Below are 26,066 nucleotides of genomic sequence, written 5' to 3' on the forward strand. Positions count from 1 at the left end.
ATACATATATATGATGGCAAGAATTGATGGCAGATTCCTAGAGGGAAAATCGTGACTCTTTTTATTTTATTGTAGTTAATAATGGGACTTGGTACCCAGGGGGCAGAGAAGAAGAGTGCAGCATCTATTGCCTGTTTCTTGGCAGCCAATGGTGCTGACCTGAGCATTCGAAATAAGAAAGGTCAATCGCCACTTGATCTCTGTCCTGATCCGAATCTCTGCAAAGCACTGGCAAAGTGTCATAAGGAAAAAGTCAGGTTTGTATTATTTATTATCATAAAACTTAATATTCTGTACAGAAAATATCATGTGGTTTTGTAATGGAGGACGTGGCTACTTGAAAATGTCTTCATCTTTGCTCTTCCTGTATATTTGTGTTGACCCTTTCTTTCCTGAAATTTTTCTTCCTTGAAAATTTTTCTGCAGGCAGCATGTCTCTTATTTTATGCCATATTCCCCACATTATTGAGTGCAATGCTCTGTACTTAATAAGTTCTGAGAAACTTTTCTAAACTAGTCTGATCTTCTAGTACTCCCATGTGTTAGAGGGATTTATGAGAAAAAGTCTTCTAGTAAAATTGCTGTTGTTAATGTTATATGTATTTTAAATTGTATTTATTTTTTATTGTATTATTATTATTTTTTAAAAATACGTCTTGCTGTGTTGCCCAGGTTGGGCTTAAACTCCTGGGCTCAAGCAATCCTCTTGCTTCATCCTCAGTAGCTGGGACTGTATGCATGTGCCACTGTGCCTGGCTTTATATTTAAAATTTAAATAGAATCTTCCTAAGAGAGGCAACTTATACTCCATGAACAGGGTATATCTCACACAAACTCTGTAGCACCCTGCTCAGTGCCTGACAGGTGCACTCAGTATCAGTGGAGAATGAACAAATGAATGCACCAATTCCTGGTGGAGTTTTCTCTAAAGATGATCATTTCACATTTGTCTCTTTTTCTGAAAGATATGTCAGTGATTTTAATTATTATTTATGACATAACTAATTTCCTTATGAGATTTTATGGATGTACAAAAAGGTACACATCTCATTGCTTTTTTAAATCTGAACAGTGCTGTGCAACTGTTGTTGCCCTTTGTACCTGGTTCTTGTCACTGAAATTTCAGTAGCTGTTCCTTAACCTTAGTGTTCCTTGCCTCTCTCATAATTTATATGTAGTGATGAAATGTCATCTCTTTGGAATCTGTGCATAGAATTGTGTTATAGAGGAAATTAATATAGTGAGGTATATACATTTCTTTAAGTGTATTGTTAAGGAACATGAAATTCTATTACAAAAAGAGAATGCATCGGCCGGGCGTGGTGGCTCACACCTGTAATCTGAGCACTTTGGGAGGCCGAGGCGGGTGGATTGAGGTCAGGAGTTCGAGACCAGCCTGACTAACATGGTGAGATCCTGTCTCTACTAAAAATACAAAAACTAGCTGGGCGCATGCCTATAATCCCAGCTACTTGGGAGGCGGAGGCAGGAGAATTGCTTGAACCGGGAGGCGGAGGTTGCAGCAGTGAGCCGAGATCACACCACTGTACTCCAGCCTGGGCAACAAGAGCAAAATTCTGTCTCCAAAAAAAAAAAAAAAAATCTATAAACATAAAGATATAAGGCACTATAATTATTGCAGTAATAACTTTTAAACAATGGAGTCTAAGGTGGACCCTCTGTGTACGTGTTGTGTACGTGTTCGTGAGTTTCTGAAGATTGTGGTAGAAACAGGGCATCCCTTTTCTGTAGCTGTAGGTGGTCATATGTATTTCTGTTCCTTGTATCTGTGTTTACAGATGCAGTCTATCTTTCTGTAATATAATTTTATGTTCCTTAAGGATACACTTAAAAATGTCAAAACAGCAGCTGAAGTGTTAAATTTTCCAAAGCGCCCTATCTGTTGTGGACTCTGATGATGCTTTGTTCCGTCTTTAGTAAGGCAACTAACATGGGGGCTAGTGAGGATTTTTGTTTTATTCCTATGCCTTCCTCTGCTGGTTCTATATAGATACAACAGGTTCTGAGCAAAATTTTGTTTATGCTAAGTTTTTTTTTTAATTGCTGTTTTATATTTCATTGTTAGAAGATTCACCCTTTTCCATTGGGTGAGTGAGTGTTCAGTTTGAAGTTTGAATTGTGTTAGAAGTATCTAAAGATGCAGAGACGCATATAAACACAAAAATTTAATGTTTCACACACAGATGTTAAAGCTAAATTTTTTAATATGACTAGTTTTTATGTATACTAATGATGCTCCAGGTATATTTTAAAACATTTTAATTCGTGAATTTGTAATAAGATAGGCTTGATTTGAAATACTTTCTTTTATTAGTGGTCAAGTGGGTTCTCGGAGTCCTTCTATGATTAGTAATGATTCTGAAACCTTAGAAGAGTGTATGGTGTGCTCAGATATGAAGAGAGATACTCTTTTTGGTCCATGTGGACATATTGCTACCTGTTCTTTATGTTCTCCACGAGTCAAGAAATGCCTCATCTGTAAAGAACAGGTTCAATCCAGGACAAAGGTAAGATGTATTTAATATAGTATTTTGTCATTTTATGAAGTTGAGACTAGAATTAATGATAAATAAGATTTAATGACATCATGCGTCTGTGTAATTTTGCTCTTCCAAACGATGATTTAAATATAGGAATATATAATTTCTGCATTTATCAGATCAGAATTTATTTTATTGCTTGTTTACAGTCTTGCTTATTAATGTACTGATTTGCTAAGTTAATTATTGTTTGAGTTTATTGATACACCATTTTTACTGTCAAATTTTTTTAGCTCTTAATGTGTTTCCTTCATTATAGCTAAAGTATGGTAAAGTTAAAATTATCTACCATTTTGCTTTCAAAGCTCCCTATAACCTAAGGATACATTTACTTCCACTTTGGATTGTAGTTACTTATATGTTGCACTTTTTTTTGGAGTACAAAAACTGTTTTGCATTCATGTTTGTAAAATAATTCTTTTTTTGGTAGAATGTCACACATTCTAGATTTGATTGTTCTATCGTGGTGTTGTTTAACTTGCTATCTTCTGTGTTTCCTGTAAGCTGGAAGTTAGATGTAATAGTTTGATCAGGGTCAGCTTAACATTTTTGGCAAGAAAGCTTCACAGTTGGTGCCACACACTTTACATTATGTCCCATCTGGAGGCAAATAAAGTCTTGTCTGCCTGTAATTAGTGATGGCCAAAATCTATATCTACTCTGAACTTTTTCTCTCTCCTGACTCCTTTTGCTTTTTGAGAAGTATAGTTCTTTTCTGAGTTTTATTGTTTTCCATATAACTTAGTGCTTTATTATAACTGTACCAGATTACTAATTTTGGTTTACTGAAATAATTTATTTTTTAGTTTTTCAATACTCAAATGTGTGTGTGTATTGCATATAAAGTGAAATTTGAGTTTCTTACAAATGTTTCTCTCAAGGTGAATAGTTTAAACCAAAGAGCATGTTGGTTTTGAAGTAAAAGCTCATGGAGTTTATACTCTTTTTCCATTCCCTTCTTTTTATAATCTTTATTTCTGTCTTGCTATTTATTTTTTCTTAAGCTATTCATTAACCATCATTAATAAGAAAGGAGCTGTTAGTAATTATCATAATGAATTAGCTGGCAGGGACTTAAAAGGTGTTGCCTTGCCCCTGCTTCTTCTACTTTCAACCTTCTAAGCCTGGATGGTTTTTATGATCCAAATTAATGTATCTTTCGTAGAATTTTTGGCACAGGAAAAAGCACAAGGAAGTTATTTTTGATAGGAATACTGGAGTGCTTGTATGTATGTAGCTGCTTGATCAATTCATAAAGCTGAGAAGGGTGAACTAATAGCACTTATTTTGTGCCAGACACTGTGTTGGCATTTCATTTGTATTAAATAGGTGTTAACCCTGCTTAATAAATTAATGTGGATTATTCTACTTAGCATTTATAATTCGCTTTAGGTACCTGTTTACGAAGTAATAGTTTGGGAAAGAATACAAAAGAAGAACAAAAATTTAAGCCATTCTTTTGTCTTTAGATTGATCTGTGTATTCTGCCATTGTGTTTGAAACTTTTTGTTAGATTAAGCCCTATTTCAACAAACCTTTATTGAACATCTGTTTTATAGTCAAGACAAAGATGTATATAATAATTACCTGCTAAAAATGTGTGATCTATTGGTAAACTATGACTTATATATAAGCTACTCTGCCATATTGGGTGTTGTAGGTGCTTTAAGAGAGTTAAAAACTGAGTAGGAGTCCAGAGCCTCTGGTTGTCAGAAGCAGAGTCTCAGCTATGAAGTTATTCTTATAAAAGCTGCAGCTCAAAGAAATGGACTGACATCTGGTTCTTGAATGCAGGTCTCTTGATTCTTAAGCCCCTGTTCTTTTCACTGTGTTATGATGCATAGACAAAATTAAGAACAATGTCTGCAAGGGATAGTTGATGGAACAGAGGAGAGAGGAAAGAGGAAAGAATATGCTTTCGTTCTTTTTCAGACCTTTTGAATATAGTTATTCTGAGAATTAATAGGCTTGCAATTTGATTTTTAAATTATGAAAGTTTTATAATTTATAATCTTATAAATTTATAATCTATAGAAAAGTAGAAAAACTACTGATATACCCACCCAACAGATTTGCCAGGTTGGTTGTAGAGCCTTTGACTACGAAGAAATAGTGACCCCAAGTGGTTAAAGGATAATGAATGTCTTCATTGAAGAAAAACAAATTACAGTATTTGGAGGGAGGTATAAACAAGCATGGGATCCTTTTCTTTAGAGAAATACAAAGAAGGAAATTAATTGAATTAACATGAACTATTTCAGTTGAAGTAGCAAAAATACATTTTAAAAAATGCTAGCAAGGAAAATGGCAAACAGGCACTCTCTAAACACTGCTGGAGGCTAGGTGGCCAACCCGGCTATATGTACAAACATTACACAATATGCTTTGGTTTAGTAACTCCCTCCTGGAAGTATAACCTGAGGAAATAATTGGAGGAAAAGGTATGGCTACAGTTTTTTTTTCTTATAATAGCGGAATAGGTACAGATATGGTTTTTAGATCAGTTTGCTGTATTATTTTAAACTCTTCAGAAACAATTCAGACAAGACAAATGCAATGGAAATCATTTTAAAAATCAACATGTTATATAGAAAGGAGAAGATAATTATTATGTATTAGGCACTGATTTTATATATTACACATTGAACTACTTTATACATATCTGATTTACTCTTTATCACTCTGTGAAGGATTATTCTTTATTGTTTAGATAAATAATGTTGTAGCTCAACAATGTTAGGTAATTTGTTGGTGTTGGAGGTAGATTTTGAATCCAGGAATGTCAGTGTCTTGATCAACTATGTCTTACTGCATTCTGCATTCTGCTTTTTCTATACTTACATAAATTCTATGTACATACTGAGGTGTAAGTTGGGAAAGTCCATAGAGAGAAAGAGAGAGAGCACACGTGCATGTATTTGGTTGTTTGGATGATGCTGTAGGTGAGTAGTAGTTACCATTTTTGGTGACACAAGAGATGGCTAAATGTGACTGTGTGTTAGAAGGGAGAATAGGTGAAAGACAGATGAGTAGCCAAGGGCTATGGGGTAGGGATACAGGAAGCCAGAGCCAAGGTGGTTAATAGTTAAATGTCCAAGCTCAGATTAAGTGGACATGAAGAAGAGGTGAAAGTGAGGGAGCTTATGAATAGGCTGTGGAAGTCTTGCTAGAGATCAGGGAAAAAGAATAGCCCAAAGCTGTGGGCTTCAGGCAGCATGGGAATTGACCAAGTCCTGGAAAAGGGCACTTTAAGGTAGAGTTTCTTAAATGTGGGTAAACAGAAAAATCCCTCTTGGATTTTAGCAATTTGGCTAATCTAGCTAGATTTTTATTAATATTAGAAATCTGTCTTTCAGTCATTTCTTATTTTACTACTTTATTTGTTCGTTGTCTTTTTTAGTTTCCCCTCAAAAGTAGTTTTTTGGGGAAAAAATATTGAAGCTTCCAGAGGCTTCCTCAGAGGAAATGGAGTTTTTTCTATTCTATATTTTAGGACAGATAGGGAGATGAAGGTAGAATAGAAATAAGTGCCTGTTAAGCTAGGGTATATAAAGATGTAAAAATGAATAACCAGGAAAGTAGAGGATGGGGGGAAAGTGTGTGTTAAATTTCTCTGTGCCTAGGTGTTTTCTTACAGAGGAAATACATTTGGATATAATTGAACTTGTTAAGAGTTACTAGATTTATCTGTAAATGGTCACTGTGCTGTAACCTCTTTTTCTATAGATTGAAGAATGTGTGGTATGCTCTGACAAGAAAGCAGCTGTTCTTTTTCAACCCTGCGGCCACATGTGTGCTTGTGAGAGTAAGTAGCCTATGCAGAGTTCCTCAATATTATTATAAAAATAGAAAGTGAAACAAAAATTATGTTTTTGAGGGTTTTTTTGCTTTTGATTTTGGATAACTCATAAAAAAGTTGATGGGCCTCGAGTACCTTCTATTTCTTTCTCTGTACTAGAACGTCAGCTGTTTCCCTCCATGCGTCTGAGCATTAGGGAAGACTGAATATGCTGTGTTCTGCCACCTTGGATTTTGATTTCAGTTGTATTAGCACAAAAGGGTCTCTTTCCACACATAATATAAATTTATTTTGAAAAATGAATGTTGAAACATTTAGTCTCGCCTTTGTTCACATATGAAATTAGCACGTCTTCATTTGGCTTCACCTTAATATTGCCTCTCCTGTGTACTTTCCTCACTGGAGAAGAACCAACAGCAACCATTTCTGGGGCTGTAATTTCTGGCCTTCTGTAAGCTTTTATGTCAAGAGAGCTTTTAGAAATCTTTTTCTTTGTGAGGGCAGTATTAAAATTTAAAAAATGTTTTTAAGTTTCTTTTAAACATATTCTCTTGAAGTCCTTTGCTTTTTATATTGCCCTTGTTCTTTTCAAGTTCATACACTGTTAAATATTCTCTTCCCTTTGCTTTTCTTCATTTTGTCAATGAAAGATTTTATTTTATTTTATTTTTTATTTTTGGCACAGTCTCGCTCTGTCACCTAGGCTGGAGTGCAGTGGCACAATCTCGGCTCACTGCAACCTCTGCCTTCCCAATTCAAGTGATTCTCGTGTCCTCCGCCTAGGCAACAGACTGAGACTCAGTCTAAAAAAAAAAAAAAAAAAAAAAAAAAAAAAAAAAAAAATTCCAGTAGGCAGCTGGTCAACTAAAGAAAGGGTGAACGTTTTCTTCTGTAACATTTTGCCTAAAGTGACTGTTTCTGTTTACCAAAGAGTGGTATAATGGCTATTACCCAATACTATCAAAAGGGCACATAGAGAATTCTCTGTCTTAAGTAAAAAGGACTCAGGTCACTTAAGTTTTCATAGGCCAGTGGTTGGCAGACATTTTTTGTAAAGGGTGAAATAGTAAATATTTTTGGCTTTGTAGGTCACATGGTTTCTGTAGTAACCACTCAGCTCTTTCCCACTGCTGTACTCTGCACTATAGTGCAAAAACAACCATGGAAAATATGTAAATAAATGGGCCTGACTGTGTTCAATAAAACTGGTCTCATAAAAGCAGATGACAGGTCAGATTTGGCCCTCAGGTGTAGTTTGCTGACATCTGTCATTCACCAAAGTGATACCTACATGAGACTTGAAAGATGATTATAATTATTAGTTGTTCACACAGATTCTAGAGCCTTAATATAATATTTCCCCCCAGGAGCTTCCAGAATTTTTTACATGGCCTTTGCTCCTTTTTTTTTTTTTTAAATTAAAAAAGCTTCAGCTTTAAATTTAGCTTTCTGACTCTGGGCTTGTGCCTTCAACATTTTCACGACGACATTCTGCTCTTTGAAAGGAAAGCATGCTTGGTCCTGTCGTGGATACATTTAGCAGTCATGGAAACACCATTGGTCGTGCTGACACTTTTTAAAATTTTAGACAATGTCACAAGAACTTGAGGTCTCACAGCATAAATCCCTTGAAGTCTGCCTGGGCACACGCCACATGCAGACATTGGTGCTTTCCCTACCTTCTTGATATAAAGGTAAACAATACCAGGGTTTGGGACAGCCTAGTTTTGTTAGATGCTGTGTTGTAGAAAAGCCTATGATGGTGCGTCAAACACTGGATCATGCTGAGTGCCTCTAGATAGCATCCCTGGAAGAGGAAAAACAGTCTTTGCTTTAAAATGTATTTAATAACGAGAGCAACACCAACTTTTATTGAGCTCTTAATTCTGTACCAGGCATTTTAATCTCTTTTTGAGTATTTCCTCATTTATTTTCAGAACAATCCTAAGAAGTAGATGGTTTTCTTGATTTTATAGACATGCTCTTAAACATTTATTTGCTGACGGAGATGAAACTGAGGTGGAACATATGCCTTTCCCAAGGAGTATACAGTAATGTAGTTCGTCCAGTACCCCCATCGCAGTCATGTTAGGCGGTGAAAGTGCCTTGGCAAGCCAAAGGAAGGAGAGATTACATCCCTTTTGGAGGTGCTGAAGAAAGATTAGAAACAATACAGATAGAAACAACACAAATAGAGAAGATAGAAGCAAAGATAAAAACAATACAATAACTGAACTAAACAGTTAATTTTAGATAATTGTGTTTATGTATTATATATTTAGTCAATTAGTCCTTTATGTTTAAGAAAAAAATCTGCCTTCAAATTGAAGACAAATCCCAAACCAGATTTCTACTTAATGTTAGCTCCTACCTAGTGCACTTGTATAACCGAGTGTCAGACCCATTTATGTTTAGGCTTTGGCATGAGGTCAGCCTTGGTAACTGACTGTTCTCCATCCAGCAGTGTGCATAGCAAACTATCAGGAGTGTAGGCCCTACTTTGTCCACATCAGTGGTTTTGTGCTTTGTTCAAATCTAGTGGTTTGCCATAACCTGGATATTCTGCCATGGTTCCCATTATTTTTCCCATTTTTGAAATGAACAAGACACTTGATATGTAGGCTAAGATATGGAATATATTTTCATAATGAATGTTAATGAGAAAGAATATGTTGAATTGCTGTGTGTTATTTTATAATTAATTAACAAGTTTAGATGTAAGGTAGTATTAACAATCATAACAACATACAGTTGTGCCTAGATATTTCTTATTGGAATGGGAATGCATTCTTCTGAAATATTGTTTATAGCCTTTGCAAATCAAATATTAGAAAGGTAGTCTTTTATGAAAATTAAATTTTTTTCCTGAACTGCTATATTAAAAAAGTAATCACTAAGCAATTTCCTTGTTACGTTGCATCAATTTGATAAGAGAAGGAAATAATTGTTCATTGTATTTTAGCGAAAAGCCATTTACAAAAGAAAATGTTTTTAGAAAATTATCATGTCGGGGGGTGTTGGGCAGGGGGAGAGAGAGCATTAGGACAAATAGCTAATGCCTGCAGGGCCTAAAACCTAGATGACAGGTTGATAGGTGCAGCAAACCACCATGGCACACTTGTACCTATGTAACAAACCTGCACGTTCCGCACATGTATCCCAGAGCTTAAAGTAAAATAAAAATAAACAAATATAAAGAAAATTATCACGTAAGCAAGCTTATAATTCTAGTATTAGTTGACATTTGTCAATAGTATCTCTCTCCTTTATTCTCAAGTCTTAAAATCTTGAAATATTTATTGTGTCACTTATTTCTTTAAAAAACAAATTTCACAGTTTATTCAGCTGTATTGGAAAATGTCATTGTTTTCATAATGATGGGCTCTCTATTCTGGAGGCTACCGATGGAGAATACTCATTCTTAGGTTGATAACATTTTAAGGAGGTAGAATTGCATATTGCTATAACTTGTATAACATTTATTTCAGTGTGAAATTTAAGTCATAAAAATTAGCAGAGAAAGGCAACACTCCTATTAATGTTCTCTCTTGTAAGAAGTGTCTGTGTTACCGTTTTCCAGACTGTGCTAACCTGATGAAAAAGTGTGTGCAGTGTCGAGCAGTAGTTGAACGAAGAGTGCCTTTCATTATGTGCTGTGGAGGGAAAAGTTCAGAAGATGCCACTGATGATATCTGTAAGTCGATTGTCTTAAGCATTTTCATATTTTGCTTTTTTTTGGGACTTGCATAAACACCTCTTCTCTTTCGTAATACACTACTGCCTTATAAAACCTAAGATGTCTGACTTGGATCCACAGTGGAACAGGTATTGTTTTCTGGTGCTCTTATTATATTATAAGAAACCTGAAGTTCTATTTTTGTGTGATTATGGAACTGTGAACATCAGTCTTCTGAGAAACCTGCATGTATGCTATAAAGAATATTGTTGTGTTCTTGCATAAAGAAAATTTGTGCTCTATTTTTAAGATGAAATTTAGTGTGTTTTGTCAAGGGGTGGGGCACCATATTACAATTTATTTTTCAGTTTACTGAAAGTATTAACCTGCTTCCATTATGCAACAGGTTTATTTACTTCATTTAAGTATTTTATGGAATGGTAATTATTTGGGACAGAGTAACTATAGGTAAACAAAAATGTAACAGTGAAAGGGTGGAAAAATGAAAAATAAATGATTTACCCTCAACATTTTCAATAGTACAGTTGTTTCAAAGTATTTTTTCTCTTTGCGTTAGATATTAGCTGAATGGTTTCTTTGATTTCTTTGTTCTCTGAACATGTTTTATGAGCAGATGAGGAAGAGCATTAGTGTGTAGCAACTTCTGTCTGAGGCTTTTGTCTTTATCACAAATAGAACAGAATAATAAAAATCTCAGGGACAGATTAACTAGAATAAAAGACCAAGAATCTAGAGAATAGGAAAAGTGAAATCAAAGATTTCCCTCCATGTTTGCATACTACAGATGATGGCCTTTCTTGAGTTCCTCATCTCAGATCGGTAATAACAAGGAAGTTTAGTCATAAAGAAAGGAGGCTAGATTTGTGTACGTCCTCATAAAAATCATCTGAGAGACTTTAAAATAATTATTGCTGCCAAAGCTGGCCAAAGCCCTGCTGGTTACTTTCTTGGTTCATATGGTACAGGAGCAGAGGAAGCAAGCATAAAATGTATTGATGAGCTTGCCAAAGGAAGCACGTAGAGCCTTGGAAAACCCAGAAGTCTGTGTCTGGATTGTGCTCTGGCTGAGATAAATATAATTAGAAATTAATGTGCAAACTGTTTCTTTTTGGAGTTCATAAATGGAAAAGTGTAACAGAACGTCACTACTGTATGTTGTCCAAGTGTGAGAAAAATTTTTGAAGAGGATTTTAATAATAGTTTTATGTTTTTAATAAACAAAACAGTAATATTTTATTTTATAAATGTCATTCTGTCAAAGCAATAATAACTGAAAATCTTTTTAAATCTATATTATAGCAAGTGGGAATATTCCAGTATTACAAAAGGACAAGGATAATACCAATGTCAATGCAGATGTGCAAAAGTTGCAGCAACAGTTACAAGACATTAAAGAGCAGGTAATAATGATTTCATGTAAACAGTGATGCTGTGAATGGCACTGAATATTTTCCCGTAAAACTACTAGTGTTTCTGTAATAAGTATGGTTTATATTAGTGTATCACTTGTATTATTTGAATATTTGCAATGAGTAATAATCTGATTAGAGGGTTTAATCAGGTACTTTCCAAAATAGGTAACACACAAATGGCCAATGAATATGAAAAAATGGTCTAACCACATTAGTGATCAGGAAATGAAAACTAAAACCACAAGGAAGTTTTCATAAGTATTAGATTGAGGAAAATGTTAAAGACTGTCAGTATCAAATGTTAGGCAGAATATGTAGCAGCCGTAACTCATACACTGCTGGTGGGAATATATATTAGTAGAAACACTTTGGAAGACAGTTTGTCATTATCTAATAAAATGGAACAGGTTATTGTTTGGAATATAAACTTGGAAAAAACCCATACAGATGGTATTAAAAGTTGAAGGTAGTCCAGGCGCAGTGGTTCATGCCTGCAATCTCAGCACTTTGGGAGGCCAATGTAGGAGGATTTCTTGAGCCCAGGAGTTCAAGACCAGCCTGCACAACATAGTGAGACCGCAACTCTACAAATAAGAAATTAGCTGGGTGTGGTGACCTCCCAACTACTTGGAGGCTGAGGTGGGAGGATCGCTTGAACCTGACGATTGAGGCTGTGGTGAGCTGTGGTCACGCCATTGCACTCCAGCCTGGGTGACAGAGTGAGACCCCATCTCAAAAAAAAAAAAAAAAAGTCAAGGATAGTGGTTTTCTTGGTAAGAGATGGCTGGGAAGGGGCACAAGGGAAGAAGGGAAGTTTCTAGAGTCTGGATGCTCTGTTTCTTGATCTGAGTACCAGATAAATGAATTTGATCAGTTTGTGAACTTGTATTAAACTGTACACTTATGAGTCATGAACATTTCTATATACATGTGATACTTTAATAGAAAGGGGCCGGGCATGGTGGCTCATGCCTGTAATCCCAGCACTTTGGGAGGCTGAGGCGAGCAGATCACTTGAGGTCAGGAGTTCAAGACCAGCCTGGCCAACATGGCAAAAACCCGTCTCTACTAAAAATACAAAAATTAGCCAGGCATGGTGGCGTGCACCTGTAGTCGCAGCTACTCTGGTGGCTGAGTCAGGAGAGTCACTTGAACCCGGGAGGTGGAGGTTGCAGTGACCAAGATCATGCCACTGCACTCCAGCCTGGGCGACAGAGTGAGACTGTCTCAAAAAAAAAAAAAAAAAAAAAAAAAAGGAAAAATGTGTCTGTATACATATACACCATAAAGAAAAGCAGGGGAAACATAATGCAAAATTCACAATAGTAGTCATCAGTGGGGGATACATGGAAAGGATTGGGGAGGATTTATAGAGGGGCTTCAAAAATAAGAGTAATGTTCCATACTTTAAACTGGGTGTTGGTTATGTTGTTCTTTATGTCTTTTTTTTTTTTTTCTTTTTTTTTAAGAGTCTCACTCTCACCCAGGCTGGAGTGCAGTGGCACAGTCTTGGCTCACTGAAACCTCTGCCTCCCAGATTCAAGTGATTCTCATGCCTCAGCTTCCCAAGTAGCTGGGACTACAGGTGCACACCACCACCCTCAGCGAATTTTTATATTTTTAGTAGCGATAGGGATTTGCCGTGTTTTCCAGGCTGGTCTTGAACTTCTGGCCTCAAGGGATCTACACACCTTGGCCTCCCAGAGTGCTGAGATTACAGGCGTGAGTCACTGTGCCTGGCTGTTCTTTACGTCTTATATATATCAACAAATATGCTCTTTTATTTCTACCTAATATTTAATAAAAGCAACAATAAGATAAAAAAATTAGCAAAAACTTGTAGGTTTGTTATGTTAAGTAAGATAGCAAGTATTTTTTCTTTCTGGCCATACCTTACCATTTGACCAAGTTACTAAATCTGATTCACAGGCTTGAGCAGTTCTTTAGTTTGGCCAATCACGTCAGTATTGCCATGCAGTTGTTAGAATCATCACTCCTGTGTTTTCTATCTGAATTTATAAGAAAATAACATAGTCAGTAGTTAGCGGCCCAGGATAACTAATGACCCTTGTGATAACTAATTAAGAATTGGTCAGTTGCAGTGAGTGATGTGTACCTGTAATCCCAGCTGCTCAGCATGCTGAGCTGGGAGAATTGCTCGAGCCCAGGAGTTTGAGATCAGCCTGAGCAATGTAACAAGACCCTGTCTCTACAAAAATTTTTAAAATAAATCAGCAGACTGTTATGACACATGCCTGGAGTCCTACCTACTTGGGGAACTGAGGCAGGAGGATGACTGGGCCCCAAGAGTTTGAGGCTGAAATGAGCTATGACAGCGCCACTACACTCCATCCCAGACGGCAGAGTGAGAAACCATCTCTTTGTAGGGGGTGGAGGGAAAGAATTGAATGTATGAATTTATTAGGCATTTAAACCCCCATCTGAAGAGATGAAAACTCTGATTAGGCCAGTTTTTCTTTTGAAATCCAGCATCTAGCAATACTTGTTATAGAATGAATAAGTGAAGATCAATATGAATTTAATGGTTCTTAATGTAATTTGGGACATATTTGGCTAGTTCTAATATAAAATAAAACATTTAATATATCTAATACATCTAATATAATACATCTAATATAAAATAAAAACATTTTTAAACATTTGAAGCTCCTAGCATCTTGATTCCTTTCCCATAAGACATCTACAGAATAAGCTGAGTTTTGAACACATCTTCTATAAAAAGCATTTTATATTCTAATTATGAATTAAAATTGTTCTTAACATGAATAGTGACATTTATTGAACCCTATATGGATCCTAAAAGAATAATTCTGCTCTACTATATCCAAAGTTTAGCATTCTACCCAAGTTTATACTTTCTTAAATAATCCTCATCGCCATATTTTATCACTGAAGTATTTAAACAGTTTTATCAAAACTCATCTTATGAGGAATGATGGGATTTCTTATAGGGACTCCCTTCAAGGTTATTAAAAAAAAAAACAACAACAACCAGAAAACATTCGAATAACTCTGCTCATTTAAATCTCCAGTCTATTACCGCAATGTGTCTTTAACAGATAAAATTTAGTTTAACTTGGTATTAAGGATATACTAATCTCAAAGTAAACACAGGCTGCACAGATGTGTCTACTTTTGGAAATAAGAGTTATTCAATATTACAAAGACCTCTTGAAAATTTAATAGACATGAAATTATTAATAACATTATCAATCTATTTTGCTTTTCTTTTTTTTTTTGAGACAGGATCTTACTCTGTCACCCAGGTTTGAGTGCAGTGGCACAATCATGGCTCACTGCATACTGAAACTCCTGGGTTCAAGCAGTTCTCCCACCTCAGCCTCCCAAGTTGCTGGGACTACAGGCATGTGCTGCCACACCTGGCTAATTTATTATTTTTTGTAGAGATGATGTCTGTGTTGCCCAGGTTGGTCTTGAATTCCTGGGCTCAAGTGATCCTCTTACCTCGGCCTCCCAAAGTGTTGGGATTACAGGCATGAGCTACCGCGCCTGGCCGGCTTTTTAAAATCTAAAAAGATGGGATTTTCTATAGCTTTGCTTCTCAAAACTTTAAGACAAAAATGTGACAGTTTGCTTTGGAGGAGTGGGGCTAACAATTTAGGCTACAATTCCTTTTACAATGATCTCTGGTATTCTCAAAGTTGGTAACAGTTGGTAACAACATGTCATATAGGTTTTAGGCCTAGTTTTTTAATGAAGACATTTCTTTTTAATTATTTCATTTCCATGTTATTTGGGAAAGCTATAAATCAGAAAGAAGTATTATACATTAAGGCAAATATGATTTTATAAATGTAAAATGTGTTTTGTGAATAAATAGTATTTCAGACATATACCTGACATACTTTTACATTCTTTCAAGTTCATGAAATTTACATTTATTAATATGTAACTAAGGCTAATTTGTTTTAATTCAGGGGAATCTACATTGATAGTAATACAGTGCAGCACAGTGTCTAAGAGCAAGAACTTTGGGGCCCTGAGTTGGTTCACTCTAGGGCTTGCTTTGAGGAAGGTTTTCAATCCCGCTGAGCCTCGTTTTCCTCATTTTCCAAGTGGGAATGATACCAGGACTGAGATTGTATCCTATCTAAGCATAGTGCCTGACAAGTGTTCTCAGCTACTTCTCAGCACTGCTCTCCACCCTGCACTATGTATTGCATGATACATTGCCTTCTTTTTATGCAAGAGCAGCTGAGTACCTAGATTCAGGGAATTTCAGTTAGACTGAATGGAGCTATTTTCATCCATTTCCTATTACGTTTTGGTTTATATAGGTTTTATTGTTTGTTTGTTTGTTTTGAGACAGAGTCCTTGCTCTGTCGCCCAGGCTGGAGAGCAGTTGATGCAGGATTTTTCTCAACCCCTTTGTCATACTTGCGACAGAGGTGCGCTGCTTACTTGGCCACTGTGCTCAACTGTTTGCGGGAGGGAGCACATGAACGAGCAATTGCAGGATCCATGCAGCGGCACCCAGGTGGGGGTGCCTGCGACTCCAAAGCCCCTGAGGGCATGTTAGAGTGCTCTCTTAGTTCTGCCGTCCATGGACAGCGGTGTGTTATCAGCTCAGTTGGCCCCTTGCCTCATAGTGTGGGGTAGCTGCCCTCCGCCAGTGAGGGCAAAGGGCCAGTGTAACAGCCTTATTTTGGGTACCCACACTCGGTGTGTCCCGAGCTCTTGTCCAGTGTTCAAGAAGAATGAGGTCACCTGGACACTTGAAGGATGGTGAAGGCAGAGAGTTTTATTAAGTGATGGAAATGGCTCTCAGCAGAGAGGGGAACTGGAGTGGGGGTGGGACGGGTAGGTAATCTTCCCCTGAAGTCCGGCCATCTCTTCCCTGAAGTTAAGCCATCTCTCCTCCGAAGTCCAGTCATCCCTTTGAAGTCAAGTTGCCTCTCTCCCCTCTACTACCTGGGTCTAGAGTCTTTAAAGGCACAACATGGGAGGAGTGGGCAGGGTGGGCTGTGGGTAGTTTTGGAAAAGGCAACAATCGATTGGTAAAAAGACATTATTTAGAAAGAACCAGTTGGGCTGGGTGTGGTGGCTCATGCCTGTAATCCCAGCACTTTGGGAGGCTGAGGTGGGCAGATCACGAGGTCAGAAGATCAAGACCATCCTGACCAACATGGTGAAACCCCATCTCTACTAAAAATACAAAAAAATTAGCTGGGTGTGGTGGTGCGCACCTGTAGTCCCAGCTACTCAGGAGGCTGAGGCAGTAGAATCACTTGAATCCGGGAGGCGGAGGTTGCAGTGAGCCGAGATTGCGCCACTGCACTCCAGCCTGGCGACAGAGTGAGACTCCATCTCAAAAAAAAAGAAAGAAAGAACCAATTGGGAGAGAGTGGGCAAGCAGGAATAGAAGTTCTCACTTTGGCCTGTGGGTTTCAGGCTTTTCAGCTCAAAGGTTGGGTTTCACTGGGGACCCACCCTTGTCTGCCTAGAATTTCTCTGCCTCCTGCCTCTATCACAGCGGCACGATCTTGGCTTACTGCAATCTCTGCTGCCCGCGTTCAAGTGATTCTCGCGCCTCAGCCTCTTGAGTAGCTGGGATTACAGGTGTGAGCCAGGGTGTCTGGCTGTGTTTTATATATTAATAGTTTTTAATCTTATGTAGTACCTTTTATACTATCCTGATAGTACAACCAGTGTTTCTATTTTATTTTATAGGGATGACATTTTAACTATTTAAAAATGTTAAAAAATTGTTTTTAAAAACCACCAAAATATTATTTGACTAAAACAACTAAAGAAAATTAATGATATATAACAGTCTGTCACTTTCCAAATATAAAGTGTCTAATTTATTACTTTGTTATCTCACATTACAGACAATGTGCCCTGTGTGTCTAGATCGTCTGAAGAATATGATTTTCCTTTGTGGTCACGGAACCTGTCAACTCTGTGGAGACCGCATGAGTGAATGTCCTATCTGTCGCAAGGCTATTGAACGAAGGATTCTTTTGTATTAACTAAGACACATGGTGTATTTTGTTAGCTAATGTATCTAGTCATGAGATCTTAATAGGCTTTTGATCTAGTTGGAAGTTCTGATGAGTTAATTTCTAATATCATAGTTTCTTTACTAGAGTATATATAATTGGGCTGTAAATGTACCAGAACAAAAAACCCTACAAAATGGTGTTGGAAATTGTGTTTTTTGTTTTTGTTTTAAATTTGAAACATCAAATTCATGTAACTCATAGGATAATTTACCTTTGGCTTCTAAGAGGAAAGTCCTTTAAGGATATCCTTTTTTAAAAAATTGCATTTTTCTCTTATAATTTGTAAATTTGTTGGATCTCAAAAGACATAATTCTTTGTGATCAGTTATCCTTCATTTCATCGTGGTTTTACACAGTGAGTTGATAACAGGTTCTCTGAAAAGTCATGCATCAAATAAAAGAGGCAGGTCAAACAATTATGTCACATGGTAAATTATAAAATGACAGTACAAGTTCCAGATAGTTAAGGGAATACCGAAGGGATGATTCTTTTTTTAAGATAACAGGAAGTTACCCACATGTTTGTTTCTGAATTCTTAGAGTAAATGGAAGCATAGAATGAGGGAATAATGACTTTGCATTTCTCTTGTTTTCTAGATTCAAAAGGAACATTGTTTAACTTGAATCAGATTACCAGTTTCAAGGTGACTGATAGACAAGAAAAGGAAAAATAAGCAATAATAGTGGGCAACTGAAGAGTCAAAAAAAAAAAACGAGTATCTATTAACTGGCCACTAACAGTTGCCTTTCTTACATTAATTTATACACTATTTTGTTCAGCCAGTGTTTTTAAAAAAAATCTATGAAAAGTGTACTTCCGGTTTTCTGTGATTACTTATCTGGGCTTGATCTGACCAATGAAATGACATTGCCCTATTTGGACCTCTGAGGTTCTATTTAGCTTTGCTGATGTACATAGTACCCCAGTGATCTGCAAAATTAATGCCTTTTCCAAGAAAAAATCTTTTCTTCTCTGTATCAGTTAATTCTGACAGTGTTAGTGATTCTGTCTTCATCATAGGCCTTATTTCCATTATCTCTTTCTTTATAGTATTTTTTGCTATAAAGAAAACAGTCTTTCTGTGTATACCTACGGATGAGGGTATTATTTAAACTGCCAACAATATCCAAGACATGGTCAATAACCTAATTATAAATACTTTAGAAAGAGTGACCAGGACATGTATAGAAATGTCTGCTTACCTGTAGACTTTAAAAACAAACAAAAAAAACACAAAATTTTTAGAGCATTTAATCTTTTTTTTTCTCCTTTGAATGATCTCCTTTGTAATCTTATTGTCTCCTGAGTAAATATACACATAAATGTTTGGGGATTCATTGCTGCTAGATTATATCAGCTGTTTACATAGTGTCTACTATATGCTGTTGATAAGCTTTTTCCTAAAAATAGTTATCCTCTTTTGTAGTTTTTTTCCCTCCTTTAAATCTGGCTAGCTTTTCTTCAGTTTTTATAGAACACCAACCAAATTTGAAAGTATGAAGTCTCTAGCCCTCTTACACTGTTTCTGGCTGTTTAATCCTTGCTGCCTTTGCAAGTCCTGGTGAAAGCAATGGGGAGCTTTGCTGGCTGGTTTTGTAGTCTCAACAATTCCATGTCTGTGTTTAGCTGAGTAACTGCTATCATTTAGAACAGTAAAATTTTTATAGATTTCAAATTTGAAAATTCATGTACACTCAGTTATCTAATAAGGGGCCGCCGACGCTGTTTTTAAAACTATTTTGAAGTTATAAAAAGGTAGAACATCTGACTGATGATGTTCACATAAAGAGACAGACAGACTATCATGTTGCAGACATGAAAACAGCATGTCAGGTTTTTCCTTTCCTTCCATGCCATGGGCTACCCATCTCTTCCCACTAGATCACCTGGTGAGGAGGGAGCACCTGGCTGACTCATGCAGAGTTTGGCCAATCAGAGAATTGTGTGGTCTCCAGCTCTACTTTCCTTAAACAAATCCTTTCTGTTTTCTGAGCTGCAGTGCTAAAACAGATCCCTAAAAGGTAATAGCATCTTCCAGACTAGTTTAATTATTTCCTTTATAAGAATATGCCATAAATTTTTATTATAGAAATAATGTCATTATAATTTTATTGCTAGTACTTGTGGATTTTCTGTATTTGTATCACCTTGAAATTTGTTGCATGAATAGAAAATACTTCTTTATTCATGTTTTCAATCACTTAAAATTATTTTAAATTTATTTTGGGTTTGTGAGAGATAATAAGATTAAGAACTTCATCATTTCAGTGACTTTCCTCCAACTCTCTGAATCTGCTACCTCTTATTATATGTCCCTTAGCAGTACTTTTCCAATTAGGTTCGTTACCCTCCTCATTAGCTAAACCTCTTTATCTTGTGCCTCAAAAGAGCTTTTACTTTTCTTAGAAACATTTATAAAAAAGAAAAAAACTGACACACATTCATTCAAAAAAGTATTTATTGGGCTTCAGGGATTAGATACACAACAGTGGAAAAATGGCATCTTAGCACACTCAGAATTTATTGTGCAGCAGTTGTGTATTTTAAGGAATCTGTAGTTAAAAGGAAGAGATCCAAAGGTCCTGATAACATTTCCTAATGTTTCAGAAGAGTTGTCATTGAGTAGTGTTTGGATTTCCTCTCTGTATCCCTCACCCTACCATTTTCTCCTTTATTCTTCTAAGATTGTTAGCATTGTTACTCAAAACATACACATACAACATACCAGATGGTGCTGTTCTAATGGTATTTGTTCACGTAATTTAACGTTCTTACTGCTTATACTATATACATATTTAATTTTGTTGGGAGCAAGAAGGTTTTCAAGAGAAGATAATTTTGTATTAGTGTAGGAATATATTAGACAAATGTTTAGTTGGTCAAATTATGCATAAGATATTTGCAACTTTAAACATTGCAAATTGACCAGCTAGCTATGGAAGCATAAAATTAATTGATAATTAATGTTGGAAATACATTTCTAAAATTTATATTTTTATGGTGTTAGCCTGTAAGAGCATTTTAGCATATTGAAATGCATGCTGCTTAAGATGTGTCTGGTTCAAATATCAAAACTTGCTGGGTCATTTTTACATAGTAGAAACATACTGTCTATGTGTTGCCCAATTGCTGTTTGTCCACTCTGAATTCTGGACCCTTTTTGGACTAAGAATTAGTTAAATTCATGAACTAAGAGAATTAGAGATGGGGTAGAGTAGGATCAGGACAGTGGGGTTACAACAGATAGGAAAGGAAAGTCAGCATTTGAGTGTAGAGAAAAAAAGAGGATCATACAGATGTCACCAAATTATAGGCTTTAATACAGGTTGCTTTTTTTTAATCCAAAAGGAAAAGCACTTATCCTATCAGAATGTCTACCATGTTTTATAGTAATAATTTGTGTAAAAAATTGAATTTTTGAATAGTTTTTTGTATTTTTTGTGATGAAAAACTCATAACATAAAATTTACCATATTAACTGTTTCTAAAGAATACAGTTCAGCCATGTGAAGTACATTTACATTGTTGTGAAACAGATCTCCAGAACTTTTTCATCTTGCAAAACTGAAACTCCATACCCATTAAACAACTCCCCTTTTTGTTTTCTCCTCAGTGGAATAGAATTTTGACTCCATATAAATCAAGAAACACCTAAATTCTTTAGTTGTTTGTGTTTGCAAGATCTAAGGTCATGGTAAACATTAAGTTCTTAAAATTTTTGGGAGGGACAGTGCACCTCTCCTCTGAATTGTTAGCAATTAAATTGAGTAGGTTTTAAATGTCTATTCATTGGAAGGGTTTGTTATTTCATTTTGAGCCAGAGGGGAGAGGCACATTTTAAATATCAGAATTAGATTAGCTTTGAGTTTGTACAATTGGGAACATAATAGATTTTCATAAATTATGTGTGCCTTGTTGGAAATGTCAACTGTCTGTATGTCTGCTTGTAAAAGTTTCAAAATATGTTTTCCCTCAAAAAGGCAACGTTACTTCATTTGCTTGAATATTATGATAGGAATGCTTACTGATATTACTTGATAGTCATATATAGCCTAGGAAATTTAACATATATATAACTATAGCAGTATTAATAATGATAGTTGTACTTCTTTAAAACATTAAATATGAGGAAACTTTAATGCTGTCTCGTGTACATTGCTTTACTACAGTGAGGGGGAATATCCTTTAGATTGAGCCTCAATTTACTGGTTAGTAGTATGTGAAACTCTGGTATAAAAACGTAAACTAGACAGTAGAGCCGATGAATTAAAATTGTAAATTGCTACATTGGCATTTTCTACCTCTTTTTCTGTCAGAGTATTACTTTTTCCAGCATTTATTCTTATTTGTGAGTAAAGAGGAAATGGGAACCTGAGGTTAAAATTGACATTTTTGTTTCATTGAGAATTTAAGCAGTAGGTACAGGAGAAGTGACTTGTCACATTAATTTGGTGCCTAAATCTGTAACTACAAGTTGTGATCGACATGTACAAAATGTCTAAGAAAGGTCATATGCTGAATATTTTACTTTTCCTGTATAGTCTGCATGATTTGTTTCATAAACCCAGCTTATTTCCTCCAAAAAGCAAAATGGTCCTGTAATTTTTAAAGTAAAATAAACGTGCCATTTTGTCTGCAATCTATAATTTCAGGAAGTTATTGAAAGTTCTGACTCAGGGCTTTTTAATAGTTCAAGCAATTGTCAGTTATATTTTGGAAACTCCATCTGTGTAATTCTCCAGTGCCTTGAAAGAATTATTAACTTGGCAACACTATTAAAACTTTATAAAAGATGGTCTTTAGTGCACGTGTATCATTATATACACGTTTTAAAGTCATATTGCTTAGCTTGTTAATAATGATTCTGCATGTGTGCTGGGTTTGGGTAATTCTTTAAAGGAAGTTTTCTAGATTTGCACTTGATGTTTGTTCTTTAAAAACTGATTATTTATGGCCGTGACACTGTTACCAGAAAAGTAATTCTAATTAAGTTATTATGCAAAGTCATCTATAAGTAGCATCTGGGAAGAGGAGATCGAGGCCACAGTTTGCTATTTTAGTATGAAAGGAGGATCTGTTTGGGAAACATCGATTGTCTTCCCCTCAAATGAGGGAAAAAAAAAAAGACCCTTTGTTCAAATGGATTCTGTTGTAAAAAATTATTTTTAAAGGAAATCACAAATTGTATGTCATTCTTAATGCTAGTCTTATAGAATAAATCCATAAAATTGTTGTTATGTTCAGTATGTTTATGTCATTCTAAATGCAGCAAATTCAATGATAGCAGTTCAATTGACTCATAGCAGTGTTTTGTATTTTTTCTAATTCTTTAGCTTTCAATATTGGATTAAAGTCTTGTTTGTGAATATAGTTTCCGTATGGCAAATGATTTCTTGCTTATTAGCTTTTGTTAGAGAATGCTTAGTAAGAGCTAAGCTTTTAAAAGTAATGCAAACATTTATCGTTAATAAAACCTATGGTGTAATACCATATAATGCTTTTCTTTGATCTTTTGAGAATTATTCTTTTATAGTAGTATACATGAATTTTGATTTTTAAAGCATTTAAAAACAAATCTCAATACATTAAAAAACCTGTTATTGTTAAAAAGGAAATTACCATGCCTTTAAGAAACAAGGATGTACATCTTCAATTCAGCATAAGTGTCCACATCTAGAAGACTCTCATTGCAGTTGTTTACAGTTAAGGTATCTAAAGGGCCAAAGAAGCATTTCATATTTTAACACCTCACATTCTTTCAGGATTAAGACATATGAAAATAGTCTGAATAGGATAAATTTGATAGGAAGTAACTTAACCAGTCTGGAAGATTCACCTTTTTCTATAAAAAGATTATTCCTCTTCACAACTCAGATGTAGATTTCATTTTCAAGAGGTAGACATTTTAAAGCAATGATCTATTTGGGTTTTAGTTTTATGAGTAAATCATTAATTGTATGGTTTGGGGGTTATTTTATTTTCCATGTTAATATAAGCACTTATTTCTGAAGTTATTGAGAGGTCATCTAGCTCCAGTTCAAAAGATTATGTATATCTGATGTTTAAGAGGAAAAACATCTGAAAAAATATCTTTTGTTTATTTGAAAAAAGCATATATATTCCAACTTTAAAATTGTGAATTTATTTTGAGTAACCTCTAATTAACTGTATTTTTTTGTTTCTGTTGCTGTATAGTTAGAAATTTCATGGCAATATTTTTTACTAAATTGAAACTGTATAGGTTTTAAAAATAAAGACATTTTAGAAAACTTGCTTTATATTTTTCATCATTGATAGTTTTTCATTGTTCACAGAGGTTAAAATTATTTGATAGTCTTCTAGCACAACATTTCCCAAATGTATTGACAATGAAAACATTCAAGGCCAGGCGCAGGGGCTCATGCCTGTAATCCCAGCACTTTGGGAGGCTGAAGTGGGTGGAATGCCTGAGCTCAGGAGTTCGAGACCAGCCTGGGCAACATGGCAAAACTCTGTCTCTACAAAAAATACAAAAGTTAGCCAGGCATGTTGGCACACACCTGTAGTCCCAGCTACTTGGGGGGCTGAAGTGGGAGGATCGCTTGAGCCCGGGAAGTCAAGGCTGCAGTGAGCCGAGATTATACCACTGCACTTAAGCCTGAGTGACAGAGTGAGACCCTGTCTCTTAAAAACAACAACAAAAAACCCAAAACATTTAAAGGGTGCATAGGCATTTATAAGATAATAATGAGTATACAGATTAAAATAGAACACCAAGAATAATTTCTCAGATAAATTATTTATTGAAGAATAATCATTTGGCAAATAGTTTTTCCCTTATAATAAAACTCGATAAATTCATTTTTATCTTATTAAGGACAAAAAAATGATAGACCTTATTTGAAAATGGAAGACCAGACCTGTAACAGATCATCGGTGAGGAGATGACATGGGAAGGAGGCCATCAGGCAGTGCTGCCTTTGCCCATAACTCAGATGCGATGCATTCAGGCTGCAGGTACCACTTCATGCTAGGGCTCTGCATTTACAGTTAGAGCAGCTTTCTGAAAGGCAGATTTCCAAGATAATATATTCATTATTTTTCATATATTTGAAGGTATTGTCTTCCTTCCCATCTGTGTTCTTTCTTTCCACAAAACATTAATATTAAGAGTATGACACTGACAGGCAGGGAAATACTGTTATAGGTGAGGTTACCCTAATAGGGAAACCAGAACCAGCAAGCATGACAAGAGATTTTGGAATTATCAAAGGAATTTAAAACAGCAACAATTAATATGCTATGAGCTCTGATGAAAAAAGTGGACAATTCAGATAATTCCAGCACTTTAGGAGGCCCAAGTAGGGGGATTGCTTGAGGCCAGGAGTTCAAGACCAGCTTAAACAACACAGAAAGACCCTGTCTCTATGAAAAAAAAAAAAGCCATGAATTGTGGCATGTGCCTCTAGTCCTAACTACTCAGGAGGCTGAGGCAGGAGGATCACTTAAGCCCAGGAGTTCGAGGCTGCAGTGAGCTTTGATTGTGCTGCTGTGTTCCAGCCTGAGCAACAGAGCAAGACCGTCTCAAAAAGAAAAAAAAAAAAAAAGATGGGTAATATAAGCAGAGAGATGGAAGCTCTAAGAATCAAAAGATTCTTGAAATAAAAAATGCTACAAATGGGAATATCAGAAGACTTTTTAAATATTTTATTTATTTATTTTTGGAGATGAAGTTTCATTCTTGTCACCCAGGCTGGAGTGTAATGGTGCGCTCTCCACTCACTGCAACCTCCACCTCCCAGGTTAAGCGATTCTGCTGCCTTGGCCTCCTGAGTAGCTGAGATTACAGGCGCCCACCACCATGCCCAGCTAATTTTTGTATTTTTAGTAGAGATGGAGTTTCACCATGTTGGCCAGGCTGGTCTCAAATTCCTGACCTCAGGTGATCTGCCTGCCTCAGCCTCCCAAAGTGCTGGGATTACAGGCGTGAGCCACCACGCCCAGCCAGATTTTTTTTTATTTTTTATTTTTTAAAAAAGCAATAGAAGAAACATTTGAAGCAAGAGTGACTGAATATCCCAAAGGTAATGATAGACACCAAACCACAGATCCAGGAAGCTTAGAGAATATCAGCCGGGATAAATACTAAAAATCAAAACATTACCATCTCATATTCAAAGTACAGAAAATCAAAGACAGAAAAAATCGTGAAAGAACTCCAGGTGGGGTTGGGGTGTTGGGGAGGGGCCTTGTTGATAGAGGAGCAAGGATAAGTATTATATTGAACTTCTCCAGAAACTGTGCAAACAAGAAGAGTAAAAGGAAATGATTTAAAAGGTTGAAAGAAGAAAAGTACCAAATAAGAATTCTGTATCTAGTGAAATTATCCTTCAAAAATAAAGGAGAAGTAAAGATTTTCTAAGAGAAACAAATATTGAAGGGATTTGGTGCTAGTAGATTGGCCTTACCAGAAGTGTTAATAGATCTTCATAGAAAAAAATAAAACATTTTTAATTTTTGTTTATTCATTTTTATTTTAATTTAGCAATAAACCATATGGCCAGGTGCAG

At 35.9% G+C, this 26,066-nt stretch overlaps 1 protein-coding gene and 1 pseudogene across 1 annotated transcript in view; one reads left to right on the forward strand and one right to left on the reverse strand.

Annotated features, from left to right (window-relative positions):
- The window catches only part of MIB1 (MIB E3 ubiquitin protein ligase 1), a 137,349-nt gene extending 114,324 nt beyond the window's left edge, over window positions 1-23,025 (forward strand). Inside the window, exons 16-21 of the mRNA XM_034943473.4 lie at window positions 76-257; window positions 2,336-2,528; window positions 6,288-6,366; window positions 9,941-10,054; window positions 11,357-11,457; window positions 17,343-23,025. Coding sequence (XP_034799364.1) covers window positions 76-257; window positions 2,336-2,528; window positions 6,288-6,366; window positions 9,941-10,054; window positions 11,357-11,457; window positions 17,343-17,483 — 810 coding nt within the window. The 3' untranslated portion in view covers window positions 17,484-23,025. The remainder of the gene's footprint in view (window positions 1-75; window positions 258-2,335; window positions 2,529-6,287; window positions 6,367-9,940; window positions 10,055-11,356; window positions 11,458-17,342) is intronic.
- On the reverse strand, window positions 6,373-9,638 carry LOC117976749 (large ribosomal subunit protein eL34-like; annotated as a pseudogene).
- Window positions 23,026-26,066: the final 3,041 nt, after the last annotated feature.

This window comes from Pan paniscus, chromosome 17 (assembly GCF_029289425.2).
Source record: "Pan paniscus chromosome 17, NHGRI_mPanPan1-v2.0_pri, whole genome shotgun sequence".
In the NCBI taxonomy this organism is placed as follows: domain Eukaryota; kingdom Metazoa; phylum Chordata; class Mammalia; order Primates; family Hominidae; genus Pan; species Pan paniscus.